This window comes from Ictidomys tridecemlineatus, chromosome 1 (genome assembly GCF_052094955.1).
Source record: "Ictidomys tridecemlineatus isolate mIctTri1 chromosome 1, mIctTri1.hap1, whole genome shotgun sequence".
Classification (NCBI taxonomy): domain Eukaryota; kingdom Metazoa; phylum Chordata; class Mammalia; order Rodentia; family Sciuridae; genus Ictidomys; species Ictidomys tridecemlineatus.
Genome location: NC_135477.1, coordinates 74544718 through 74572347, shown reverse-complemented (window position 1 = coordinate 74572347; position 27630 = coordinate 74544718). Strand labels below are relative to the sequence as shown.

At 42.5% G+C, this 27630-nt stretch overlaps 1 protein-coding gene across 13 annotated transcripts in view; it reads right to left on the bottom strand.

Moving 5' to 3' along the window:
- Window positions 1-27630, bottom strand: part of Frmpd2 (FERM and PDZ domain containing 2) — a 131320-nt gene that overhangs the window by 19325 nt on the left and 84365 nt on the right. For 12 of the 13 annotated variants that reach the window (XR_013436276.1, XM_078042662.1, XM_021735782.3 and 9 more), the window contains 11 exons: window positions 26148-26304; window positions 20300-20510; window positions 14826-14926; window positions 13241-13333; window positions 12497-12604; window positions 12281-12397; window positions 8903-9075; window positions 6167-6265; window positions 3155-3248; window positions 2063-2148; window positions 30-177 (listed from right to left, as the gene is read on the bottom strand). Coding sequence is in view for 12 of the 13 variants with exons in the window: in XM_078042662.1 (XP_077898788.1) it covers window positions 30-177; window positions 2063-2148; window positions 3155-3248; window positions 6167-6265; window positions 8903-9075; window positions 12281-12397; window positions 12497-12604; window positions 13241-13333; window positions 14826-14926; window positions 20300-20510; window positions 26148-26304 (1387 nt within the window). In the remaining variant the exon portion in view is untranslated. The remainder of the gene's footprint in view (window positions 1-29; window positions 178-2062; window positions 2149-3154; window positions 3249-6166; window positions 6266-8902; window positions 9076-12280; window positions 12398-12496; window positions 12605-13240; window positions 13334-14825; window positions 14927-20299; window positions 20511-26147; window positions 26305-27630) is intronic. The other variant, XM_078042669.1, reaches the window with a different exon arrangement.

Sequence of the window (27630 nt, the reverse complement as noted above, 5' to 3'; positions counted from 1 at the left end):
TAGTAACACTCGATTCTCTTTCCTCTTACCATCTGTCACCGAGACACAGCTCACAGGCCTGCCAGGCAGGGCTGTTACCAAGGAAACAGCCGCATGTTCATCTCCCATCCTGTCATTAGCAGAAGGACACTGCTGCGCAGTCCTGGGGCCTCTTCTCTCTAACACCAGTCTTACAACCTAGAAGGATGGGTGGACAAACTCAATTTGTACTTCAAATGGCAACCAGGAGGCACTCCCTTCAATGAAAAAAAAATTTTTTTTAATTTTCTGATATTCCCAATGAGCTGTTTCATTTGAATCTCAAATCAAAGTCTTCAATCTAGCCTCTTTGTAGTATCCAGACCTCTATTTCCAAGTGCTGATTAGATTCATGCACCTGGAAATAACACATGTACCTCCCTGTCAGCATTTTCGGTGCCATACTCATCTTCCTTCACTTACTCATCCTCTCTGTGCCCTGCTTGTCCTTTCTCAAATATTCCTCCCCTTTGCTTGGCTCTCATAACATGCAGCCATCTCTCCATTAACCTCGCAGGGGCTACACTTAGTGTGGTACTGCTTTCTCTCTTCTGCCTCCAAAGACCTATCTGGATTTAAGGCTTGTGCAAACAATGTCTCCACTGCTCCTCCTCCATTCCTTCTCCACTGCTAATGCCCAGCTAGACTGAGGCAAGCTCCCACTAACTTGACTTACTGGACCCTATCTTCACTCCTTTTGGTCCACCCCCATCATGGCTACTGGTAGATTGTTATAAGACAAACTGAACTGAACATGGAACACTCTAGAATAAAAGTCTCCAAGCCAAGTACGGTGGCACACTCCTGGAGCAGCTGTGGAGGCTGGGACAGGAGGATTGCAAGTTCAAAGCCAGTCTTGGCAATAGCAAGGTGCTAAGGAACTCAGTGAGACTCTGTCTCTAAATAAAATACAAAAAGGGGCTGGAGATGTGGCTCAGTGGTTGAGTGCCCCTGAGTTCAATCCGAGAACCCCTACTCACAAAAAAAATGTCTCCAGTGTCTCCCATCACCTAAAACTCAAACACATCAGATGGCATCTGGGCCTATGCCAATATTCCCTCCCGCTTTCCTTCTGGTTTGATTTCCCATCCTTTTCCCCCACAGCACTATATACCTTTGTTACCTGTTACCTTGTTGCCAGCAAGTCAGCCAAATGCCCTCTCTAACCATGTTCATTAGCAAAAGTCTAAAGAACAGAGGTTGCTAATAAATGATAACTGTTTTCAAGATCTGTCAGCCAAGGTCACCAAGACAAGTAAATTTGACCATGAACCAGATGATTGGTTTGGGAAAGGAAGCTAAAAGAAAGCAGAGCTCCACCTAGCAGCTTTCTGTAAAGGCTCCCAAGAATCCTTTCTGTATCAGTTACCAAAAAAGGTAGCTCTGTGGCTCAGGACAGGATAGCAATGAAAGACTCAGCATAGGACAAATCATAGCATGGGAACATGGAGACACTGCCTGGGAACAATAGGGGTAAGGAGTTTACAGATGAATACTTCCTGCTCTTGGCATTCAGAATTTCTTTAGCATTGTGGAGACAAGAATCCCAGGACAGCCCAGCCCAGATCCTAGTGGATAGAAACAGGATGATGGGGAAGGGCATAAACCAGGAGGCTGGGATCATCATGGGCAAAGGCAGGGAAGAGAGGAGGCCTGAGAGTAGGTGGATGCACTCACTGGTCAACAGGGTTGGAGCAGGCATGGGGGACTGAGCCAGAGCCAGGCTGGAGAAACTGCTTCACCCCACTGACTCTGTTCACCATCTGATTTCTAAATCTAGACAAGGAACCATAATCTCTTCAAGCTATTTACAGTGGATGAGTTTTTCTGCTTGGAAACATCTGTCTGCTATCTCCTGAGTTTCAACATCCTCAGCGAAAAGTGATGATAAGAGAAAGAAGTAAAAAGAAAAAAGTTGACAAGGAAAAAAGTCTCTTGCTAACCCCCTGGCTGCCTCTCTCACACCCAGAGGAAACTGCAGCTTCTCATGTTGTCCAGAAAAGCTCCAGAAGTAAAGGAAAACCCCTGGCAAGGGTACACTCACCTGCCCAGGACCCTTGAGGTATTGTACAGCCTGCTTGTGGGTGAGGCCACACAGGCTTACTCCATCCACCTGCAGGAGTCGGTCACCTGGGAAAGGGACACATGTCATGTCCTGGACCTCTGGGGATGCAGAAAGGACCCTTCCGCAAGGCCCCTGCCCTGAATCCTCTATGCAGCTTCAAGAAGTGGGACAGCACAGAGCTGCCATGGAGTCAGCATGAATCCTGCCTCGGCCTGAGAATCAGCCGCCTCTCTGAATACCTCACCCCTCCTTCTGAGGGATGTAACAGATCAATGATATGAAAGCCTTTCTATTATTGGCTCACAGGATGTTTAAGCCAGCTCTGTTCAACCTTAACCTTTCTCCTGTTTTCCTGTGAAACCATTTTTGAAAGTATTTTAAAGTTACTCAGGGATAATATTTATATCCCCAGAAACTTTTTTTTTTTTTTTTTTTAGTTTTCAGAAAAGTCAGGGAGACATGGTCAATGTTGGAGACACTGAAATTCAAGGGGAAATGGAGATAACTAAGATCTTAAATGCCTTTTTATCTCAACTCTGGCAGATTGGAAACATAATAAAAACAACTCCCTTCCTTCAGAGCAATGAGACCTGAGGCAGGGCAGAGAGAAGACTCACTAAGTACCCCCAAGTATTAAAGTGTCTTAGGAGGGATGCAAATGCCCACACTGTCTTCACAGTCTTCACATGACTCCTGCTCTGGAAATTCCTGCAGACCAGGAGAGAATATTCACTGTTTTCCCATACTAAAGTGGAGTCACCAATGATAGCTCTGTTCTCTCAGAGAAGTGGTACTCTCTCCTGTGAAGGCCAGCAATGAGTCTTTTAAATCTCCTATTTTATATCACCTCATGCTTCCCAATGTGTCACTACAAACATTAACCCCCCCCCCACCCGCTGCTAGCCTATCACTTGGGGTAAGGAAAGTGAAATCCTCTCCTTTGCAGGTAAGAAAATTGAACCCTAGAGAGACAATGGTCTGCAGGAATTTCCAGAGCAGGAGTGGGGTGAGCCTGAGGCTGACCCTCCCTGGCCCAGACCACAGAGCTCCCAGCACGACTCCATCCCTCACCCTGAAGGATCTGTCCTTCCTTGGCAGCTGGACCTCCAGGAATAATGGATTTCACGTAGATTCCTCCATAGAGCACACTTGTGTTAATACCACCCTGAAAAACAAGGAAGAACTCATCCCCTATCTGCCCCTCTTGGGGGTCCTCCCCTATCTCCCTAATGAAGGAAGCCCCTTTGTGCCCCACCATCTATCATTGCCTCATCTCCTTTCAATGTTCTCTTCTATATTCACCCATGTAGCCTATATTCTCCACTGAGCAATAAGGTCAGGTGTTTGCCTGGAATAGAACAATAAGAGCAGAGTGAGGAAGCCAACCTCAGCCCAGCTCAGCATCCACACATGGGAGGTGCTTCGCAACTAGTCATGTGGATACACAGTATCTCTTCAGGTAATAACCAACATAGGTGGATTTGCCTGCAGATTTATGTCTGGCACATCCTGTGTGGTTGTGTGTTTGTAGATATAAATATAGAATGAAACTACTCCATATTCTGTAACTTTTTTAAACAATAAATTATGAACATTCTATAGGTCCAATTATCAAGATCTCTTACTTTCCCTTCTGATTTACTTAATGCTTGCAGACATATGAGACAGAATTTTTGTCAATGAGATTGTATATTTTCTTAGTTTTTTAGTGCCTCCCAACCCCACTACAGAAAACATACTAATAGCTGGCAATAACTGGGAATATTTCTATATATCCTTCTGTACTTTTCTTTGTGTTCATATAATCATATAGAAAAGATTAAAGAAAAGTCTGACTAAGCTTCAAGATGGACACCTGAGCCTGTCAGCTAAACGACCCTGCTTGGACTGAATTGTCACCCAGTGTGGCACTGTTGGAAGATGGTTGAAACTTTGAAAGGTGGGCCGAATTAGAGGTCTTTAGGTTTGGACGAGTATGTCCTCAGAGGGGATTGTAAAATTCTATTGTTTTCTTCTCTCTTTCACTTCCCAGCCATGAGTTAAGAGGTTTTGCTCCACTATGTGCTAGCCCAAAAGAAAAGGGAAAATCGGTCATGGATTGAAATCTTTAAAACTGTGAGCTAAAACAAACCATTTCTTTTTGTTAGTTGATTATCTCAGGTATTTACTATAGTAACAGAAAGCTGCCCAACTCTAAGATCTGGTGGAATTTAATTGAAATTAAGTCAAGACTCCTTTGAAATTAGGCTTCCAACATTGCTCATGCAAAATCTTAAGGCAACCAACTAGCAAGAAGGAGCTGAGTGGGATCTTAATTAGAATAAGATGCACTCCATGTTTCTATAAATATGTCAAAGTAGTAGTAGTAGACTCTACTGTCATATATAACTAAAAAGAACCAATTTTTTAAAATGTAGGAATGAAGGGACTCCCAACCCACCTTATGAGCCAGCCACAGTCTCTCCCAATCTCACCTCGCTTGGTGGACTTCTGCCTTTTTTTCCCCTCTATAGAGCCCCTTCAGTTCCTTTAGAAAGACTTACTGAACTTGCATGAGGGTGATGAAGTTCTCTCTTCCTAGTCAAACAGTGACTTCTGCTTCATTTCAGACTACTATTTGGTGGCCTTAGTTTCTTACTAATAAATATAGACAAATGTACACTCATCTAGGTTACATATTACACAAAAAGGGAGCTCATATGAAACATTTCTCTACATCTTGACTTCTTGCTGAATAGGGACCTTATGGAAGTCTTCCCATGTAGCTGGAGCTAGCACTGATTCATTTATTTTAAGCACAGGCAGCCTTTCCTCAATTGATCTCTAGTCATTTTTCCCCAGAGTTTTTGTCAGCGTAAGCAATACTGTATTCAACATCTTCACGTATACGGTCTTACTTAGTGGAATTCTGATTTCTATTTCTATGGGCTCAAGGATATGTGCATTTTTCATTACAGAGATGCTGCCAGATTGCATCCCAATGTGAATGTGCATATAATTATCCATATTCTACCAGCTTTGTAAGACAGTCCCCTTTTTCTACATCCCATCAGCTATATTTAGACAAGTTGAAAGTTGCAAAGTTTCATTTTAATTTAATTTGTATTCCTGTGACTTCTCATGGATTTGACTGTTTTTCATTTGTTTAATGGCTCTTCAGATTTGAATGAGACATTTCAATAATTATTTTTGCAATTAAGTTTCTCCAAAGAAAATCAAACTTTCTTCATCAGCCAAAAGAAATCACCAACCTCTTCTTAGTATTGATGTGTGTGTGTGTGTGTGTGTGTGTGTAGATGAATAATCTATAATTTAGCAAGTTTTTCAGATGTGAAATAGCTATGTTTTGTGTCTGATAAAAGTACTACCCCAAACCAAGAATAAATTGACCATATTTGGTAGCAGCCTGCTCACTCCCTATGAATTCATGAGCCTTATTTCTTGATGTTTTACTTGTTTCCTTAAAATTATCTACTGACAAGTTTCTTGCAGGTTGATGGTTCAGCAATCCAGGGATCTTGGGTGTTCAGAATTACCATGTAGGAAAGTAAAGAATGCCTACTCTATTCACCTATCTTTTGGTTTCTTTTGGAATATGACATTTCTTTACCTGCTGGAAAATCTCATTCCATATTCAGTCAACAATTAAAATCAACAATGGCATTGCTCAAATCCAGACCCATTCCAAGGTCTACAGGTAATGAGACCAAGGTAAATAACTCAAGGTAATGAGTTATTTTCAGTGCTCAGTAACAATAGCAGTACCTTCCGATCCCTGACCTGTGAGTTTTTTTCACCTTTGTGTGCACTATTCCCAGTCCCTTGGGTGATCAAAATTATGGGTCATCTCCTATAAGGTTCTGCTAGAGCTCAGAAGTCAAATGCAAAATGTCAGTCTGGCCCTTGGAGGATGGAGATCAAGGCTTTACTGTGATCCTGCTCAGGATGTCTGTGGATTTCACCACTCACCATTGGCCTGTATCACTCACCATTGGCATATGGGAAGTAGATGAACCAAGCCCCACCAAGGCTCCATAGGGAGCCCTTTTTAACTGTACTCCAAACCCTCCTAACATCTCTTACAGTCACGCTGAATCCAAGTGTTCCATCTTCTTTAACCAGCTCCACAAAGTAGATTCTATCAGTATTGGTTTCTGAAGGTGATGGAGGACAAGAAGAGCCCTGTCCCAAACAAAGAAACAGAAGAAAACAAGGCATGAGGCACCTGCTGTGTCTATGCAGAAGGTTCCTCTTATCTATCACCAGTTGCCAGGAATAGGCAGCATCATATCCAGAAAGAGCATGAGCTTCCAGCCTGGAAACAGGGACTCATCTACAGCACTCTCAGTTCCTCCCCATGTGACTTTAGCCAAGTCTCTCAGATTCTCCAGCTTCCATTTCCCATTCCATAGAACTACTGGTGACAAGGACTTAAAAATCAGCATACTTCAATGGCATTGCCACATCAATGTTTCTAGCAGCTCAATTTACAATAGCTAAACTATGGAAACAACCTAGATGCCCTTCGACAGATGATTAGATAAAGAAAATGTGGTACATACACACAATGGAATTCTCTCAGCCATACATAAGAATAAAATTATGGCATTTGCAGATAAATGGATGGAACTAGAGAATATCATGCTAAGTGAAGTAAGCCAATCCCCAAAAAAACAAAAGCCAAATGTTTTCTCTGATAAGCAAATGCTGATCCATAGCGGGGTGGGGAGATAGGGAAGAATGAAGGAACTTTCCTTTGTGTAGAAGGGAGTGAGGAGAGGGGTGGGGCTGTGGGAAACATAGTAGAATAAGACAGACATGATTACCCTGTATACATGCATGATTACATCCCTGGAGTGACTCTGCACCATATACAGCCAGAGGAATGAGAAGTTGTGCTCCATTTGTGCACAATGTGTCAAAATGTATTCTACTGCAAAATTAATTAATTAATTAAAATTAATTAATTAATTAAAAAGGATAAATACAATCAGCTTAAAAAATAATAGTTGGGTGAGATCACCTCCTATAACTGACTACAAATATGTGCAATACATGGCAAGGACTCAATAAATGTAAGCTCCTTCCTGTTTCCCCTCATTGTACAATACCTGCTAGAACTGAAGGTATCGAGGCACTTTTTGAAAGCTTCACTCATGATACCAGCCAAGCCTCACATATGATACCAATGACCTCACGAGGAGGTCATTTAACCATTCCTAGCAATAGTGGCCATGTTGGATTCTCAGTAGACCATAGCTGAATGCTTCAGGAAAGAGAAAAATGATTGTTCCATATAGGAGGCATTTTGCTTGGTATGTTACAATAACTCTGTAAGACTTGTTCATTCATCCAATCATGCAACAAGATTTACTGAACACCTATTTTATCCCAAAATTCTATGGTTTAAATGTCCTCTCCAAAACTCCTGAAATGTTTTTTTTTAATATATTCTTACTTGTAGATGGACACAATACCTTTATTTTATTTATTTATTTTTATGTGGTGCCGAGAATTGAACCCAGTGCCTCATACAAGTTAGGCAAGTGCTCTATCACTGAGCCACAACCCCAGGCCCCAAACTCTTAAAATTTAATTGCCATTATAATATAGAAATACCTTAAGGGGTGATTAGGTCATAATGGCACAATCCTCATGGATAAATTATTGTGGGGGGTGAATAGTTATAAAAAGAGAAAATTTGTCTCCCTTTTTTCTCTCACTCTTTCTTCAGTACGTTCATATTTGCTGTCTCACCATGTGGTGCCTTCCCCCATATTGTGACTCAGCAAGAAGACCCTTACCAGATGCAGACCCTCAGTCTTGGGCTTTCCAGTCTCCAGAACCATGAACCAAATAAACTTGTATTGTTTATAATTTCCCTAGTCTGTGTTACTTTGATAAAGCAACAGGAAATGGACTAAGACACAGGTACTGCCTAAGTTTCTGGAGAGATGGCAGTTGTAAGCAAACCTGCTCAGAGAAACTAAGAAGAAGAAGCCGAGCACCAGGGACAGGAAACAGAGGAGGCTGTTACCACCCCTGAGCCTGGGGCAAGAGGAAAGTGGGTAATAGAACCTAGAGAGTCCTTCTGGGGCCCAGACTGCCTGATAGGAGCTGTGCTCATCAGTTGTAGTGACAGCAACCCTGTGTCAGCACAGGGAGAGTATCAAGCCTGTCCTAACCTGTTCCCCAACTGCAGGATCCTGCCAGGGCTGCTTGTGGGCAGAACCAACCGAAGAGAAAGATGACATGGTCTGTTCACATTAGTTGCAAGGGACCCAGAGCAGAAGGCAAAATGTGGGTCTGGAGAGGCCAAGGTGGACTTTCCCACCCAGTGTTCAAGTAGGCAGCCAGAGGATGGCTGAAACATGTCACTCATATGACAAAACCAGGCTTCAAGATCTTCCTCCATGCAATAAGATTTACTGAGCACCTATTTTATGGGATAGTGGTCAAGACCAAAGTCACTTTGCTGCCAGCTTGAAAGCCAATTAGAAGCCAAGATATTGAGATACCCATGTTTTTCCCTTGGCAGCAATCAATTTGCTCGTGTTGTTATTACCATGAGTAATGATAATTAGTAATTAGGGACACTCTAATGTCCAAAATGAACCTTGTCACCAGACACTGTGTCAGGAACTCAGCATAATTTTCAACATATACTCAGTGCAGGCATTTAGGATCAAAGGGGTTAAGTAACCTCCAACTAACTACCTGACATGGTACCTGGAGAGCACAGGACTCACGAGCTGGGCTAGACTCCACAATCTATTCTCTTTCCTCTAAATCTAGAAAAAGAAGCAAGGGGATGATCACCTTTAATGGCAGAGAGGAAAGCTGAGGCATTGAGCTCTGTAGCTGAGCCACTTTCAGCTCTCCAATAGTTCTGTCTTGGTCCTGTGTATGTGATGATAGACTTCCCTGGTTTCCCTGGTTGCTCAGGATGTTGGTAGAGAAGACCCCTTCACAGGGGTTATTTCCACAGACACCTATAAAAGCAAGCCAACAAGAAATCAGCAGCTTGAAAAGGCTGGCATCTCAGCATCATCTCTATATGGGGCACCCAGTTGTTCTTCAGTGACAGAAAGAACTTTAACAGTTGCAAGAAACCATGTGAATTTAGCACCTTATAAAGGATGTTGCATTTAGAACAGAGAAAGGGAAGATTCTGTATGTGATTCGGAAACCTATAAAAAGGTCACTTGTGTGACCCAACTATGAAAATATAGGCCCAAGGAAAGTGAATAATGACAACTTGCCTTTGTTAAGATCTTGTCACCAAATGGGGTGAGAGGGGAAAGAGAAGAGTCTGATCTTTCCATTCTCTCAACAAGCCACTGAGAAGATATCATCCCAGTTCAAACATGAGAAAAGAGAGTCAAAAGAAATAAGTAGCTTCCTCCCCAATCCCATGACTGATATGGGGAACTGCTCAGCCTCTCCCAAGACCCCACTGTGATCAGCATGTGATTCAAACATCATTTTGGGGGGGGAATTTGGTAATAACCATACTGTGGGTTCCTGTGGGTAAAAACTAGAACACTCATTCCTGTTTATCCCAAGTATAAACCTTGACCTGGCACAGAACAGAGAAAAGAACATGAGGCAGAGAATCAATTGTAAACCTTGGACAAGGCAGTTACCACTTCTGGACCTCAATTTCCTTTTATCTAAAATGAAGATAAGCCAGGAGCAATGGTACATGCCTATAACCCCAGCAACTCTGGAGGCTAAGTCAGGAGGATCACAAGTTCAAAGCCAGCTTCAGCAACTTAGTGAGGCACTAAGCAACTTCACAAGACCCTGTCTTTAAATAAAAATATTTTTTAAAAGGCTGGGGATTATGGTTAAGCACCCCAGGGTTTAATCCCCAGTACCAAAAAAGTAAAATGAAACAAATTAAGTAAAATGGAGACAATACCAATAATGTTGGAAGGTTTTGATGTTAAGAGATTATATAAAGAGATTGCATATATATAGATATACTCTAATATACATGCATATATAGCATATATATATAAAAACAATCAATGTATTTAATGTTAACATTAACTACTCAACAAACATGCAGGAAGGCATAATGGTTTAAGTTTCTTTAGATCTCAATATATAAATATATGGATAGATTCACTAGTTTGATACAGACTCATTAACACCCAGGGAAATGCCCAAACTCCTATATTAAATGAACTTCATTTAATGAACATGGGCATGCATTGTGTGTTGCTAGAAGTTGAACCCAGGGCCTTGCACATGCTAGGCAAGCGCTAGGCCACTTGGCCACCCCCTCAGCCCCAGTGAACTTGGTTTTGAGTCATTCAAAGTAGGTAACGAGGCAGGACACCATTCCAAAATGCAAAATATTCCTGGACATTTCATTCCTGTCCCACTTGGCCACCCCCTCAGCCCCAGTGAACTTGGTTTTGAGTCATTCAGTAGGTAACGAGGCAGGACACCATTCCAAAATGCAAAATATTCCTGGACATTTCATTCATAATCCACTGTTGCATCCTTTTGGTAATATGGTGACCATCTGTTCATTTTCTTCCACACCCTCCATGAGAAATGAGAATGTGACTTATGACTGAACTGAAAAGCCAAGTTGTGCAACTTGGGTCCTCTCTGATAGAAATATGAGCTAGGAGCCCTTCTGTGGATAATTAAAACTCAACTTATTATGACCCTGATGGCTGCTCATGATGGGATGTTACCTATTGGCTAGTGATCTCCAATTTAAACTGGCTACCTCAACACATGTTCAATTAGATAAAAATTCATAGCAGTCAAGACTGTGCCCAGGGAGGTGCAGCCAGGGTCACTATGGAAACCTTTTCCTCCAGTGATAGTCCAGTTGTAGAAGGATCCCCAACTGTGTCAAATGGCCACGTTCTCAACAGGTGACTGAGGCCCAAGGGGAGAGTCTGTGTAACAGGGAAACCCATGTCTGGAATTCTAAGATGATGCAGACTTTGACACCCGCCCTATCACAACAGGCCATCTTTGGACTATACTGAATTGTGATTTGACTATCCACATTAAATTTTCTGACCAGAAAAGTGATGGATCAAATATCCCTTTCAGCAGAGAATCTAGAGGAAAATTCAAGGCTTGCTGACCTGCCTTAGGAAGAAGTATCAGTACACCAGCAGACAGTGAGCCCGAGACCAGCCTTATGCATGAGCTGAGGCTAGCCCCTGGGGCAGCTCCAGCCACAGGGAGAAAGCTGCACCACCAAGGCACCAGCATCACCACACCCCACCCCGCCACATCCCATTGCTTCTGGACTGGGCAGCTGCAATGCCTGGGAAAGCCATCTGCGATGATGGGCACATGTGTAAGAGTGAGAGAGTGTGCATGGTTTTCAGAGGGCCCAGCAAACGAGGTGCCTGCACGTAGGCCTAGACAATGCTGTCCAGTGTGATATGAATCATTTCTGTACATAGGGGGAAATTGTGCCATGCCCTGGGAGCATGAGGAAGCAAAAGATGAGCCTGAGTTTGTAAACAGTCCGTAACTTACAAAACGACCCAACCAGAAAAGCATCCATGGTCCTAGGAAACTAGGATGGGGAGGATGTTAGCCTCCCTGTTAGCTCCATCCAGCCCCTAAACCTGCCCCAAATAAATATTATCATATCATTCCTTGATCTAATCAGTTGCTCTCTCCTTCTTATCTAAAGGAAGGAAAAAAATCTTTAAAAAACAAAAACTTGACTCTTTGGGTTGATCTGTCATACACCCACCAAGTGAGAACAGCATGCTGCTATGCAAATTCAGCTTCCAGATCAGTTGCAGTCTCCTTCCCAGCTGTTCAGGTGATTGATATAGCTAAGCCCAAACTATGCAGAATCCAGGAACAGCCACTTTCTATAAGGACTTGAGTGACAACAGTAATATCCTCCATGTCATGCAAGGAGAGTGGGCAGAAAAGCACATAGTGGGTGTATTCAGCCAGGCCTAATAAAGAGAGCAGGTTTCTCCCTTACAGCAAGATAAGCAATGGCAGAACCCACTCTGCCCCTGAAAGTGCAGAGCTTATTGATTTGTGCCACTACATGGCCTCTATGCAAGCCATTTCCACAAGGAAAGCAATACAAAATACCTACCTACTCAGAACTTACCAAGTTGCCCCTGGTAATAGTGATCACCTGAAAATAAAAGTCTCTTCAGCTTCTGGAAGTAGGTGAAGACATACCTTTTGATTGAGAAATGACTAATTCTATGTTGTCAGGAGAATTCTGAATCATTCTAACAGCCATGTTAAATGTGAAGCCCTCCAGGCTAATGTGATTCAAGGCTAATATCTGCCCTCCTGGAAAAAATAAAACATCTCAATAACCCATCAAGGAAATAAGAAAGGGTGATTCCTTAAAACAACATCTCTGGCAGTTAGTTTAGTAAGAAGATGTACCTGGTTTAATTGTTTTTGCTTTTTCTGCTGGTCCTCCAGGAATAATAGAAGATATAAAAATGCCAGGGTTAGATTGGCCTCTGTCTTCACCCTCATTAATGACAAAACCTATGATCCAAAATAGCATTTAATAAGATGATATTTAATGACTTCACAGCTCAGAGAGGTTAAGTTATTTGCTTGAGCTCACACAGCTACCAGGTGGCATAACTAATATTTGGATCTGGGTGCAATACACAGGGAAGAGTTATTCCCTTTAGCAATCACAACTAAAGCTAGAAATGCAGCCCACAGTATGTATTGGATTTTATTCCAGAATATAATCAGAGATAGGAAAGAGATGATTTTTAGTCAAGGACTCTGTTTCAGTATCTTGTTTTTAAAGGTCTTCAAATGTGATCAATGATGAGAGGAAAGACTGGCTATTCCTCCCTATCGCGAAGAATCCACTTATGCTAGAGAAATGTCGTTACATGGTATTAGGGGGAAATATTTTCCTACCTTGTGCTTAGACCCATCCCCAAAATGTATCAGGGCCTACAGGGAGATTTTTGATACAAAAGTCCCATTGTTCCTTAGGGATACTTCAAGGGAGGGAAAAGAAGAAGAGACTACCCAAAAAAGGCAAATTAGGAGAAGAGGGGAAAGAAAAGGGAGTAGAAAAGTCCAAAGGGAAAAACCACACACACAGCACTCTGGGCCAGACAGAAGAGAGTGGGTCTCACCTGGAGGGAGCCCTCTTACCAAAACCACGATGGCGATCACGCTTCAGGGTCACATGCACGATTTCTCGACCAGGTTCAGCACTGCCACTCTTTCTTCTATTATTCTGGAACCCTAGGAGTGCAATCAAAACACCATATTGTGCTTTTACCCCAAAATTATTTGGAACCCAATATAAAAGGAGAGAGCAATCTCTCTCTCTCTCTCTCTCTCTCTCTCTCTCTCTCTCTCTCTCTCTCACACACACACACACACACACACACACACACACACACACACACACAGGCACACACTGAGAGCAAAGGTAGCTCACATTTAATTTCCTAGCAAAACTCAGAACCAGTCACTGAGGACTTTCTTTCAATGAGCCTCACTGGATCAATTTGGGTCAAACTTGGGCTGCAAGAGCACAGGCCAGGTAGACTGGGCTGTGGTGCCTCTTTCCCGTCTGACTTTTGATAGTTTTTGGTCTTGGGACAAGATGGAAGAGGACCAGGAATTTAATTGTTGGCAGTGATAACTAAAACTAAAACTATGCGTTAAAGGCTTGCTCATTAGCTTGTGGTGCTACTGGAAGGCGGGAGAATCTATAAAAGGTAGGTCCTAGCGGGTAGAGGTTAGGTCACTGGTGGTGTGCCCTTGAAGGGATTTGGGACCCTAGCTCCTTCTTCCCTCTCTTTCTTTGCTTCTTAGCCACCGTAAGGTGAATAGGCCTCTTCTACCCTGTCTTCTTGCCATGGGCCACCACAAGCTCAAAGCAACAGGGCCAAGCAACCATGAACTGAAACGTCTGAAACCATGAACCAAATAATTTTTTTTCTTTTTAACTTGGGTTATTTGTTACAGTAATGGAAAGCTGACTTACACAGGCTTCCAACAGTCAGAGGGCGACAGGAGCTACCAGCCCAGTCTGGGTACTTTAGAGTACTTTCCCAGTTTGGGCCTTAAAGGCAATCCAAAGTACAGCCCTACAGTTGCTCCCAGAGTTCTGGGATTAGATTCTCCAAATCTTATCACAATTCTCTTGGGAAAATTCCCCACTGGTGACCCACCACTGTCATCATTCCACATCTCTTCCTCCCTCTGGAAACATGATGGAAACTGGCAGACACTCAATTTAGAGAATTGCTTGGTGGTATTCCAGATCCAGCCCTCAGGCTTGGTGCTCATCAAATATAGATATTTTCCTTAGTTATGAAGTCTCTTTGTCTTTGCCTTCAACTGGGGGCTTGCCAGGAGGAAACTGCTATCTTCCCTGTACATGTTTTCTGGGGAACACTGAGTGATATGCTGGGCCTTGAAGAAGCAGCATAACTAAAATGGATGATGCATTTTTCTAAACATACCACTCCATAGTAGATACTCCCTCTGCTGAACCCAAGGGCTGGAAACCAATTCACCACAGCTAATGCATTACAGATCCACATACCCAGCCAAAGCCAAATGCTGATTGGGAGAGCTCTTCCCAACCATAAATAGATTTTGGCATAATTTTAAAAGTAAACAGTTTGCAAAATTTGGGAAACACACTGCAGTGGTGGCAGAAGGTCAAAATCAAACATTGTATGTAAGGTTTCCTTTACCAAAACCATGGCCTGGCCCATACCTGTGTTCACAGTCTGAAAAGGCAGCCCAGAAAGTGGGCCACGGGTCATTGGCTTTTGGATCAAACAGGTGCTGTTCAGCTGCTCCTGGCCAGGGCAGGGGCTGCAGGGAAAGGTGACAATGTAAGTAAGATAAGGCAACTTCTTAGGCAGTTCTAATATGCACAGTGATCTGGAGAAGGCTGACTTTTGCCTGACCATCCAGCAGTTCCAGACACATTCTCCAAAGAGGAAGGAATGTTATCAAATCTGATTATCAAGGCTACACCAAAAGAATGGTGGTAGAGTCTTTCTGTCCCAAAGAGTTAACTGCAGTCACCTGGATCTCACATGAACATCCCACTATCCACCTTTGGGTTGGATATGCAGCTGTTAAAGGCCTCCATTTCTTCAACCATAAAATAGGGGTAATCTTCTATTTCCCAGGTTTGTGATGGCACCAAAACCATATAGTAGTATAAGGCATGACACTCGATGGGTCCTGATGTTCTATTGTTGGCTTTTTCTTTTAGCTGAAGGCTCTTAGTGGGGCCAGTCACGCTCTAGTACCCCACATAGGCTGTGCCTCCCTGAGGACTACACAAATTGGTGTAACTTCTTGATCTTTTCAGGTGTTTGAGATGGATGCTCCACTCCCAATCGCACTTATTGAGATCAGAAAACTTTTGTGCACGTTTTCAGTGGCCTTAGCTGAATGTGCAGTGCAATGGTTTAAATGTGGTTTGTGCCCTAGGAGTGCATGTGCTGGATGCTTGGTCTTCAGTATGATGCTGGGAGTTAGTGGAATATTTATGAGGTGGAGTCTAATGGGAGTTGCTTAAGTTAATGAGACACTGACCTCAGAAGAGATTAAGTAGTTCTTGGAGACTGGGTTGGTATAAAAGAGCAAGACTGGCCACTCCCCTCTCTCTGGGTTCTTGTCCCACCCTCAGGTCTCCCTCTTACATGCACTCCCACCATGATGCCATCTGCCATGAGACAGTGCAGTCAGCAGGGGGTCTAACCAGAGCCAGTGCCATGCTGTTTGGACTTTCACCCTTCAAAACTGAGCTGATTAAACTTCTGTTTTTAATTAGGTACCCAGCCTGCATTATTTTGTTACAACAACCAAAAATAGACAATATACACGAAATTCTAGTAAGCGAAGCATGTTCTAAGCACTAGGAGCATGCTTGAATCAAGGGGACCCTGCCCTATCCCCAAGTTAAGCTCTCCAAAGAGATAAGCTATATTCAGAGATAAGCAGAGTAGAGAGCAAGAGGAATAGACACAAAGCTACGGGTGCCTAGGGCCTTGCAAAAAAGTTAGTATTGGGTCTCCAGGATGGACAAGCACATGAGCAGACTGTCCCCAACACCAGAGAGGCCACACCACAGCTTAGGCAGTTGGACCATAGCAAGGGATGCTGCCTTGATTGGCAGTATTCACAGGAAGAACAGGATTGACAGAGGAGAGGAACGTAGTAGAGAGGAAAGGGCAGCACAGTCAGCTCTTGGTAAGGTCGGAATGAGCCTCATTCTGTCTTTGCTCTTATGTTGTGCATTGTAGCAAATTCAACCCAAATTGATTGAGAACACACTGAGGATCATGCCTGGGCTGGTAAGGCATGCAGGGTCTAGATGACTTCCAAGTCTACCAAGTGCCCTAGGGAGAGGTGTTAGCAGAGTGCTCATTTGTTCAAAGGAAGGAGAAATCCCAGCCGTCTGGGAGCAGCTGATAAGGATATGAGAATGAAATGGCCTTTGAGGGTGGCCTTTGAGGAAAAGAAAGGGCTTATGTGCCCCCAGGTTTCTATAGCTCTCGTGATCTGGGCCCACATGCTGCCCTCCACTTTAAAAGTCATTTACTGCCAGCCACAAAGGGACAGATATTATACAAGCCTGTTTGGTTTATAAGGTACTTAGAGTAACCAAAATCAGACAGAAAGCAGAGTGCTGGTTGCCCCGGACTTGGGCAAGCCAGGAATGGGGAGTCAGTGTTGGATGGGGACAGAGTTTCAGTTTGGGAAGATGAAGATCTGGTGGATGACGGGTGGTGATGATTGTACAGCAATGTGAATGAACTGAGTGTCATTGCAAACTGTGACTTTAAAAAGTGGTCATGATGATATCTTTTATGGTTTGTCTATTTTTACCACAAATAAAGGTTTTTTTTTTTTAATGTAAACCTTTAAAAAAAAATTTACTGAAAGCCTTCACATTCTGACCTTAGAGCTCAGACTGCACTTGATATGTCACTGTTCTTGAGTTTGAGTGATTGACGGGGAGATGGATGAAAGCATGTGAATGTCGGGGTGAAAGGGAAAAGGGGGGTTTCCATAAATGGACCCAGTGGTGTGCAGGTACCATCCCTATGCAAGGGAAGTTGGGAAGGCTTTGGAGAAGCAGTGACAGGCAATAGGTGGCCGAAAGCTCGGCACCTGGCCCAGGGCTGGCACAACCAAAATGAATGAATATTTCCCCACGGTGTTTCTCCCTTCTCTCTCACCCAGCCCAAATTCTACTCGTCAAACAAGACTTAATGTCACCTTTCCCATGCAAACCTCCCCAGTCCTCACCTGCAAGGGAGCCACAATGCTACCTATGCCTGCCTTGAATGTTTAATCCATTCTGTCCTCATGTGCTTCTATCATGTCCCATAGAGACCACGGAAAGGATACCAGCATTGGGACCCTCGCTGTGGACTCAGCCCGCGTTCAACATTAATAACAGTTTAATTACTGCAGCCACCCTGTGGGCACGGCTTTACTGTTCGTACCACTGGATGAATGGCACGGGCATGTTAAATAACTTTCTCAGGATCACAGAGAACTAGACAGCTGGACAGGCATTGGTCACCAACTCTCTTAAGGCTGGGATGGATCCACAGTGTGTTCTGAAGGGAACCTCCAGCTGAGTCATCTTTGCGGTAAGCAGAAATACTAAGCATCTCCTCCAGTCACCAAGATTGACAGTGACCCATGGCCACAGTCACAGCACTTGGCCCACCTCAGACTTTGACCATAGCTGTGATGGATGGAAGGCCCATGAGTGGTCAGGCTCAGTTCGTGCTGACAAAATCCTACCTCAGATGCAGTTCTCTTTCTGCCCTTGAACTTCTTACACATCTTGGGAGCTTTCTCTTCATCCTCCCACTCCCTCTTTACCCAAAAGTATGGGGGAGCCAAGTCCCACAGATGACCTTCAACCAGAGAGGAATGGGGGCAGGCACACAGGCATCCACCCTTCTGTTTTTTGGCAATTCAGGGAGACCTTCAGTACACTTTGCTGAGGAACTGAGCCTTGGTTGCCCTCAACGTTACTTTGATGACCCCATCCTGTACAGGCTTTTCTTCCTTCCCTAGCTCACGCTTCTGCTCACACCTGGCCTCACATCTATAAAAACCCACCTGCACCAAGTCATGGGCTTAGGTTGTGCTTCTTTGGGATCTTCCAGATGGCCTAGGACTTAAATGCAAGTCTTTGGTTTCCCTTTTCCCCTTCAGATTACTAGTGAGTTATTAAGAGTGAAGAATTTTTTGCATTTATAAACTGACAGATACAAACATACATTACAGCAGTATCTAGAGTTTACTAAGGACTCCAATACAGCTTCCTACTGGAAAAGCCAACTGCCACATGATGCTGCAAAACCCTACCATGAGGGATGATTGACAGGTCACTGGAAGCACCAGCATCCCCAGGAAGCTTACTTTGCTGTTAACACATTGTTCAATGTGGCTGCTAGGTTGGGAAAAGCACTTTCCAAAGTTCCACATATTAAAGGTGTTACCCATGGCACTATTAGGAAGTAGGGAAACATTTAAGAGGTAGAGCCTGGTGGAAGATCCTTAGATCATTGTGCCTTAAAGGGAAATATAGAGACTTGAGCTCTTTCAACTTCCTCTTTCCTTCTGAGCCACCATGAGGAGAGTAGATTCCTCCAGCATGTAGTCCTACCATGATGTGCTACCTTGCCACAGGCCTGAAGACAATGAGGCCAACTAATCATGTACTGAAAACTTACTGTGAGTCAAAAGAAACTTTCCTCTCTTAAAGCTGATTGTCTCAGGGATTTTGTTGCAGTGACAGAAAACTAACAATGGCCTTGAGCCAATCATGGCTGCTTCTACCTTTTAAAAAATAAAATGCTATAAAATTAGTCTGAGTGACAGATGAAAAACATGGCCACAAACCCTTTGACATCAAGAGGTAGAGTTTATTTCTGTTCTCTTCGAATCTATTCTGACCTAGGACTAGTTTAACCAAGAGTATGGTGGAAAAGATGCCATGTTAACTCCAGGCTAGAGTTAATAAAGAATGGCAACCTCTCCCTGGGCTCTTGAAGCCCTGAGCTGCCATGTAGAATCTTGCTGGAGACACCACATGGAGAAGGCTTGAGACTGCATAAGAAGGGAGAGGGACCCAGTTAGCAATGTATCCCAGCCACTCACACCAAGAGCTGTGCACGTGCACTTCCTTGCATGCATCTTGGACCCCCTAGACCAGTCCAGTCATGATCCTGGTCAATACCACAAGAAGCAGAAGAATTCTCCAATACAGCTCTGCCTGATTTTCTAACCTAGAAAATTATGAAATGGGATAACAAAATGGTGATTGTTTTATACCACTGCATTTTGAGGTGGTTTGTTACACAGCAATAGATACACAGAACAGTTTTTGCTTCCCCATTATTGATTATGTTTGCAGTGCACATTTGCATCTATAGAATTTGGGCAATAATTTTCTAAGAATTACTTCAAGATGTATACATATATACATGAATTTCAGTTCAAATGAATCATCCATACACTCATGCTGAAGCAGATGTATAACTCATCCCCCAAAACAGCTCCTACAGCAATCCTCGTTAGTCGTGTGCTGCCTGGGAATCTGGGCTATTTATATAACTTGTAATGTAAGTGTCATCCAAGTCCTAGGCTATTTTTAAATGTATGGATCATTGTTTTATAATGGAAAGTTACATGTATCAGCTCACTGTTTTCACATAAAAATTTAAATGTCATCAATGGGGAAGGTAGAATAGTGTCAAAATCAGAAATATGCTCTCTGGGTCCAGCGGTATTTGTTTGAGTGCTAGCCCCTCTGTTTCCCCTCCTGTAAATGAGAAGGATGATAAAAATATTCCACATGGTTCTACAGGTTAAATTAGTTGATATGTACAAGTTCCTAGAACACTACCTAGCTTATGATAAGGCCAAAATTACTGTAGTTTTTTTTTTTTTTAATTCTGTCCTCTTTCTCTACCAAAAGGTATGAGCATCATGGTAGGGGAGTAAAATTTTGTCCTAGAGTATTTAGCTCAGACTAAGCCATAAGAAAAGCATAACCCCACAACTAAGCCAAGGAATTAATTGACAGTGAATATATACTTTTCCTTAGGCATCTATCATTCTTTAAACAACTGGCTTTAGGTGTAGATGGCTCCAGCACACCAATACCTGGTAGTTTGGGCTCAGAGGACAGAGGAAACCCACCTGTCTCTGATTCCTTCTGGGCCAGTCTCCTTATTGGTTTCCAAGTTGAAGTTCTCCAGTGACGCACTCAGCAGGCCGCCTATGGTGTCCTGCAACCTCGGTAGGAACAACTGATTTTCTGAGCATGACAATCTCTGAATCCATGTAAGAGGCTTGGACTGGGCCTGCTGTGCAGGGCTTGAATTTGCCATTTGCACAAACTTATCCCGATCTGAATAGGAGGAGAAAAAGATAAATATACTTTACACTCAAGATGATGCTGGTCCCATTGCTCTTGGAGTGGCAAAACACTCCCAGGCTCAAGCTCTTCTCTCCCAGTTCTTTTTCTGCACTGAGAGGCCTGCTATTTTGCTTCATGCTAACTCAGGGAATCCTTGTGATTAGGCTTGGGACTGCAAGTCCTCTAATTAGCACTTGCTAATGAAGGACATTTTAGAAACCTAAGAAAGAAAAGACCAGAGGCTCCCTCCCTGGTAGCTGAAAGAACTGGGAGCCAAAGAGCCTGTTCTGATGGGTGCTCACCCAAAGCATTCCTGGGAATGTCAGGCTCCAGCAGGGCCTCAGATAAAATTAGCTTCTAGCACCCAGTTCTGCTTTCCGCCTTTGCAGATCTGTCCTCACAGTCGTTCTCATAACAAATGGGACTTTGAATCATCCAGGCTCCCAAAATTAGGCTTTGCCCTATGGCACACAATCTTTAATCTCAACACAGCTTAGTTTTCCCTGGTAATAATATTTCATGTAAGATCCTGTTTCCTGGAATATAAGTAACACCAACATAGCACCAACGTGTTGGACTCCTAGCTTTGTTGCTTCCCTTCCTTCCTTTGTGCAGAAAGGATTAATAGGTGACTCTGGTCAAGTCCCAGGTGTAAGAGACTTCACTATTTATATTGTTCACAAAAAAAAAAAATGGGGATTTGATCAATAATAGTCTTTTAAATTAATGAGGCTTTATCCAAAGTGAATTTGTATTTTGAGAAAGAAAAATGATGACCATCTCCAGACTATCTGCTCACTGCTAAAACCTGGAAGGAAGGCCAGTGCACACGTTGCTTTGTTGTGGGCACCACTTTTTCTTGTATGTGTGTATGTCTCAGAATGTGTGCATATGGTAAGTGTGCTGTGTGGTGCCAGTATGTGTGTGTACGTTAAATGTGTGTTTGTGGTATCTATGTATGTGAGTGAATGGTCAGCGTATATATGGGGGTGTCTGTGTGTGTATGGTGCGTGTGTGTGTTTGTGTGTGTGTGTGTGTGTGTGTGTGGTGAATGTGTGGGGGAGGTGTCTTTGAATGTACGTCTCCACACTGGAGTATGGGAGAACCTGACACAAAGACCAAAACAGCAGCACAAGAGATTCACCCGAGGCTTGCCCAGGCTTCTGATCACCAGAGCCAGAAGGGACAGTGACATTGGGCTTAATTTTCGTAGATATTAACACCCATTAATTAAAGGATACTTTAGGAAGAGACACTAGATTCAGGGCCTCAGCTCATAGAGGTTTGGCTGGTTTGAAGCAAGACTGTGGAGGGATTGGGGCTACAGAAAGGAGCTGTCCCTTAGGGAAGAGACTCATAGAAGGGGAGCAGAGAGGTGAGAGTCCCAAGTGCCTGGGATCCAGGAAGAGCTTGTTCCCTTCCAGAAGCTGGAGGGGAAGTCAGGAGGCTGAGGAGGGAGCTCAGTGAACAGATGAACGGCCCACAGTGAGGTCAGGAAATGACATCACAGATGCGAAATATTCAGCATCACAGACTCAGACCGAGGCTGTGGGCCTGGTGACTGGTGCCGCGTGCTGGCTTCATCCTTAGGCCTTGGCCTCATGAGGTTCGACTGGGTAGACTACAGTGCAGGAGGGATGTGTCAGTAGGTCAGAGATCCAAGAGTTGATGCTCTTTCAGGAACAGAAGGAAGGATTGCCAATAATGTCCCAAAGCCACTGGCACACTGAGGAGAATGAACAGCTTCTGTTCCCTGATCATGGGCGACTCACAGCATAACTGTGGCATCTGGGAAATATCTGACAAATGTCTGAATCCGTCTGGACATCAAGGGCTGAAGACCAAGTTAGCTGGAGTTCCAAGCACACAGGAGATACCCACAAAGAAAAGGAAACTGGGATGAGATCCCAAGCAGCCCACTGCAAATTTGCAGTCTTGCAGCCACAGTTTCCTGGAAGGACCAGGAGTATCCTGAAGCACTGGACCACCCAGGAGAAAGGCCATGGGGCCACTCTGCAGTGCTGAAATACTTGTCCTGAAATACCCACTTGTAAAAGCTCAGTGATTATTTCTCCCCAGGGAACCAAAAATAACTATAAAGTAATATGCTTGTTGAGACAATTCACAGAAGAAACATTTGGTAAGTGTTCAGCTTCTCAACAATAAAAGAAATACAAGATAAAGCAACAGTGAAAAATCGTTTTTACCTGTCAAATGAACAAAAATAAACACGATGACAACTATTCCAGCAAGAATGCAATGAAACAGGCAGGATGACAAGAAGGCAAAACACTCAGGAAAACAGCCATGGTTTTTAAAATGCCCTGGCTCTTGTACCCAAATACATTTTTGAGAAATAAGAAAATCAAGAAAAGAATTTTCTCCAATGATGTTTATCACAATATTATTAGTAGTATTGAAAAATGAAAAGCAAACTAAGCATGAAAAGAAGGAGATGATTAAGGAACAGTATTTCCATACAAATAGTATTTCCATTCATCCATCCATTCAAACATGTATTAACCACTTGCCATTTTGACATACCTCTCTCTTCCATAACAGAGCCAGAAAGACTGCAGGAATCTGCCTTCAAGGAATTCCCAGTCTACCACAGATTAGAGGCATACAGGCACAAATAAGAGTGAAAAAACAAAGAGATCTGCATAAAGAAGGAGCACTCTACTCCACTCCACCTGAGAAGGAGTCGACTGGGGGCAGCCAAAAAAGGAAAGTCTGTTCAAGGGAGAGGCTGTCCTTCAATATGTTCATGGAATATCAGGCTTAAATTTTGATGGTGTGAGCCATAAAGAGGTTAGGAACAGCATCAATGGTAGAGGCCACTGGCACCAAGACCCTGGAACCCGAGATACGCTGGTGTGTTCCACAGCCAGCAAGGAAGTAGGCAGCATAGCCAGAGAGGAGAGGGGAGGTAACCAGACAGGAAACAAGTCAGGGTTGGGGCAAGAGTTGGGAGAATCCAACAGGTTATCCTAAGGAGGTTAGGTACAAACAGCAGAGTGTCATTGACAGTTTTCAGCATGGAAGAACATGATTGGATGGGTCCTTTGGAATGATCACTTTGAAAATTACTTTGGACAGTGGCAGGGGATATAAATCTCAGCAGGAAGCTCATCTGAGAGCATTTGGTGGCATGTGGGGCAGGAAGAGAAGGTCCAGGTCCAGACCCCCAGTTCCTGCTGGGTGAATGGGTGGTCCCCTTTGAACAAGGCAAAGGTCACGGCAGAACTCCTGGAGTTACACAGAAGGAAGAGATCAGCTGGAGACGCAGAGTTTGAGGACAGATGGAGATGTCCAGCTCTTTGCTGCATGCAATCATTGAAAATGGTGTCCATGGAGAGTTTCTCAAATGAAGTTTTTAAAAGGCAAGGAGAATTGTCAAAATGAATCCTTTTAGTGTAAATGTGTGTTAGATTTCTGAAAACTCTTAAGGTGGTAGAATTTGCAGTTTGAGAAAACAGTTTATTATGAGCAAAATAGGCCTAGAAGGACTAATTTCACAAGTAAGCTCATGAAGTCTTTATAAATATTTTATGGTCACTGAAATCAAGCAATAAAAGCAATATTGATGGTGTTTCACACACGGTATCTCAGCAATACCAGGTAAATCAGATATAATTAATTTGCATTTATCATCTCTAGCTCCCTGGAAATAACCTGGGACCAACAGCCTGCAGTTCCAATGAAATGTTTATATCTTCATTTGGCTCTGCTGCAAATAATATGCTACCTTTATTTTCTGTGTTTGCATCTTCATCTCTAAGCTTGGCAATTTTGTTTCCCATTATTAACCTAACTCCTGGGCCAGTCCCTAGAACTTGTGACACAGCTCTTACATGCATTAGCACTGAGTCAAATCCTCATACTCAAGAGGCACTGTCCTACTTCACACTCCAGACATCAAGCTAGAAATGTTACATATACTGTCACTGTCGTGCTGGAGTACAGCACAAGCCTATTAGACAATCAGTATGTTTGAATGAGGGCATTAAAGCTCAGAGAGGGGAGGTGAGCTGGCCAAAGTCACCCAGCCATTTTCCTAGCCAGTGTTTTTCTAACTTTTATGTGTATTCAAATCACCTGGGATCTTTTTAAATACAAATTCTGATTAGTAGGCCTGGAGTGGGACCTGTGATTCTGCATCCATCGTGAACTTCCAGGGTAATGTGCATACTGAAGGGCCCAGAGACTACAATCTGAATATGTAGAGTGTGAATCACTGTATTTTATTGTTCTCTTTTATAGCAGCAGAAGAAATAATGCTTAGAGATCAGCAGACACTGTGATAAAGCAAGCACTCAAAAGCAAGTCTCCCTGGCCCTAAAGTTTACTCAGGCAACTTATGAAATATCACTTTGCAGGGGGTGAAGTAGATGGGCACTGGACCCCAAGAGCCACAGGTTCAAGTCTCAGCCCCACCAACAAACACCTGGCACAGTTCTTACTACTCCAGCCCCAGTTTGCTTCTTCCAAAAATGTTGGTTCCTGCTTCACAGGGCTGTTTGACAATTACAGTGTGGAAAAAAAAAGTGTATTTGGAGCATAAATTAGATTTTGCATATAAGGATTATCATAATGTCAGGAAAAAGTAGGAACAATGGTAATAAACAGCTCCATAGAATTTCCTACATGCTCAATAATTGTTAACTGATCTTACATGATGTGTGGCCACATTTTAATCAATTGGCTTTTTCTTAACTTTATCAGTAATATATGCTCATGCTGGAAGTTTAACAAATAGTGAAGATATAAAGAAAATAATCATGCTTGTATACATAACTCACAAAGGTAGTAACAAGTGATATTGTGGTGGTGTTCATTTCTCTATTCTATTTTCTTGTTTTATAACATGGAATTATTAACCACCTGAGTATGGCTATGCTTTTTAATAAATGGGCACATGTAGCCATTCAAATTTAAGTATAAGTCACTAAAACTGAAATTAAAGATTTAATCCTTCATTTGTTTTTACCACCTTTCAAATGCTCAATAGGTACATATACTGATGACTCCCATACTGAAGGCTACAGATATTTCCAAAGAAACTTCCATTGGATGGTACTAGATATGGTCCCATATCTTGCTGTCACCCACTTAGCTCTATAGCATATACAGTCTTACAAATCATCCTTCTCCAAAAAAATACTTTAACTGTCTGAACTACAGAGATATGCTATGATTTTTTTTAACTAGTCTTCTATTCTGGGAAATTTAGGTTGCTTCCAAATGTTCACTGCTATAAATAATGTTCCAGTGAACACCCATGAACATCAACTTTTACATTTTTCTGTATTTATTACTGTAAAATAAATATCTGTCTACAAGTAAAATTATGGGGCCAAAGGACATGGGTTTTTTTTTTTAAAGACTTTGGATATATACTTCCAATAGTACTCTAGGAAAGTTGTGTCAATTTACCCTCCCAGTGTTATTTATTTTAGTGTTTTCCAATCTGAGAAAAAATATACTTCATTTTTATTGAATTTCTATCCTTACTGAGGAGATTGAAGTCTTTATAGAAGCTTCCAGACAATTTTATCAGTTCACACAAATTATTTACAAAACAACAAACTTGTCAAAGTGTCCATTGAGAATATAGCATCTACTCACCAGCTGAAATATGGAGAATCTGCCCAGAGCCCATCTGCGCATTAAACCCATGCTGGGCAGAACAGAGGCCCAGTAAATATTTACATGTCTTGGCTGAATCAGTGACAAATGTGTGCTTTTTCCCAGTGACACTGCTGGTGATGGTGAATTTTTTCCGCTAAAAGAAACAAACACACACTTTAATATGCTGACCATCCCTGCCTGTTCACTGAAACACAAATGTCCAGATAATAATAGCTCACTCAGTCTCCCAGCTCAGCATCAGCATACTAGGTATCCAGAGGTATATGGCACATATTGACCCAACTTATTTTTCTTAGACCAAAGAAAATCCTTCTTGTCAGGCATGGTGGCGCACGCCTGTAATCCCAGCAGCTCAGGAGGCTGAGACAGGAGTATCATGAGCTCAAAGCCAGCCTCAGCAAAAGCAAGGTGCTGAGCAATTCAGAGAGACCCTGTCTTTAAATAAAATACAAAATACAGCTGGGATATGGCTCAGTAATCGAGTACCCCTGAGTTCAATCCCTGGTACCAAAGAAAAGAAAATCTATTTTTATTTTTCCTTCATTCATAAAACATTTATCAGGCAATTTCAATGTGCAAAGGATGTGCTGGATAGAAAGAATATGAAATAGATCTGGTCCGTACTTGGCCCCCATATTTCTGTGTGCAATATGAAAACACCATTAAATCTGATTCCTGTTCTTTTTATTGTACCAACTCCAAGAAGTTGCAGATAAAATCTTAGCTAGTCGGGCATTGGCAAGACAAAAACACTTGTATGTGTTCTAATATTTCTTGTTATTATGTGCCAGGTTCTTTTCGTAAATCTTAACTTCTTGTCTTCACAGCTACAGAATGAACTTTATATTTATTCTAAAAATGAGGAAAGAGAGAAAGAGTCCTCAAAATGCAACAGGAATTGAGGTCGTACCACCAAGAAATCCTTTCCTACATTATATCTTCTAGACCCACATGCAAAACAATAATATTCATAGAGCTCACTGGACTAAATTGGTGAGTATTACTACCTGGGGTTATTAACATGGAGCTTTATAAATAAAGTCATAACTTTTTGCAATATATAATTTTGAACAAGAACAAAGAAATACGGATGATATTAAATATGAATTGATACATAACTTCCAAATAAATCTCTATTCTAAATATTATGTATGTTTAAATTAAGAACCTTGAGCTTTCTCTATAAAGATAATTTTATAAAAACAGGTTTATGTTTTAAAGAACCCCCTAAAATTCCTGATCTTCCTGATGGCTGATCTCCTCTAAGTCCCCTTAGTCATCATTTGTAAGAATTCTATCCATACGAGTCAGATATTAATGAGAAGCAGATAACTGTTTATTATTGCCTTTCCTCTGAGAAACTCCTTTTCATTGTTGACCTAATTTCAGATAATTTAATCATTCTCTAAATATTCTTTACTTTCATTGATAAATGTAGCTCTAAGCCTCCTTATTACAA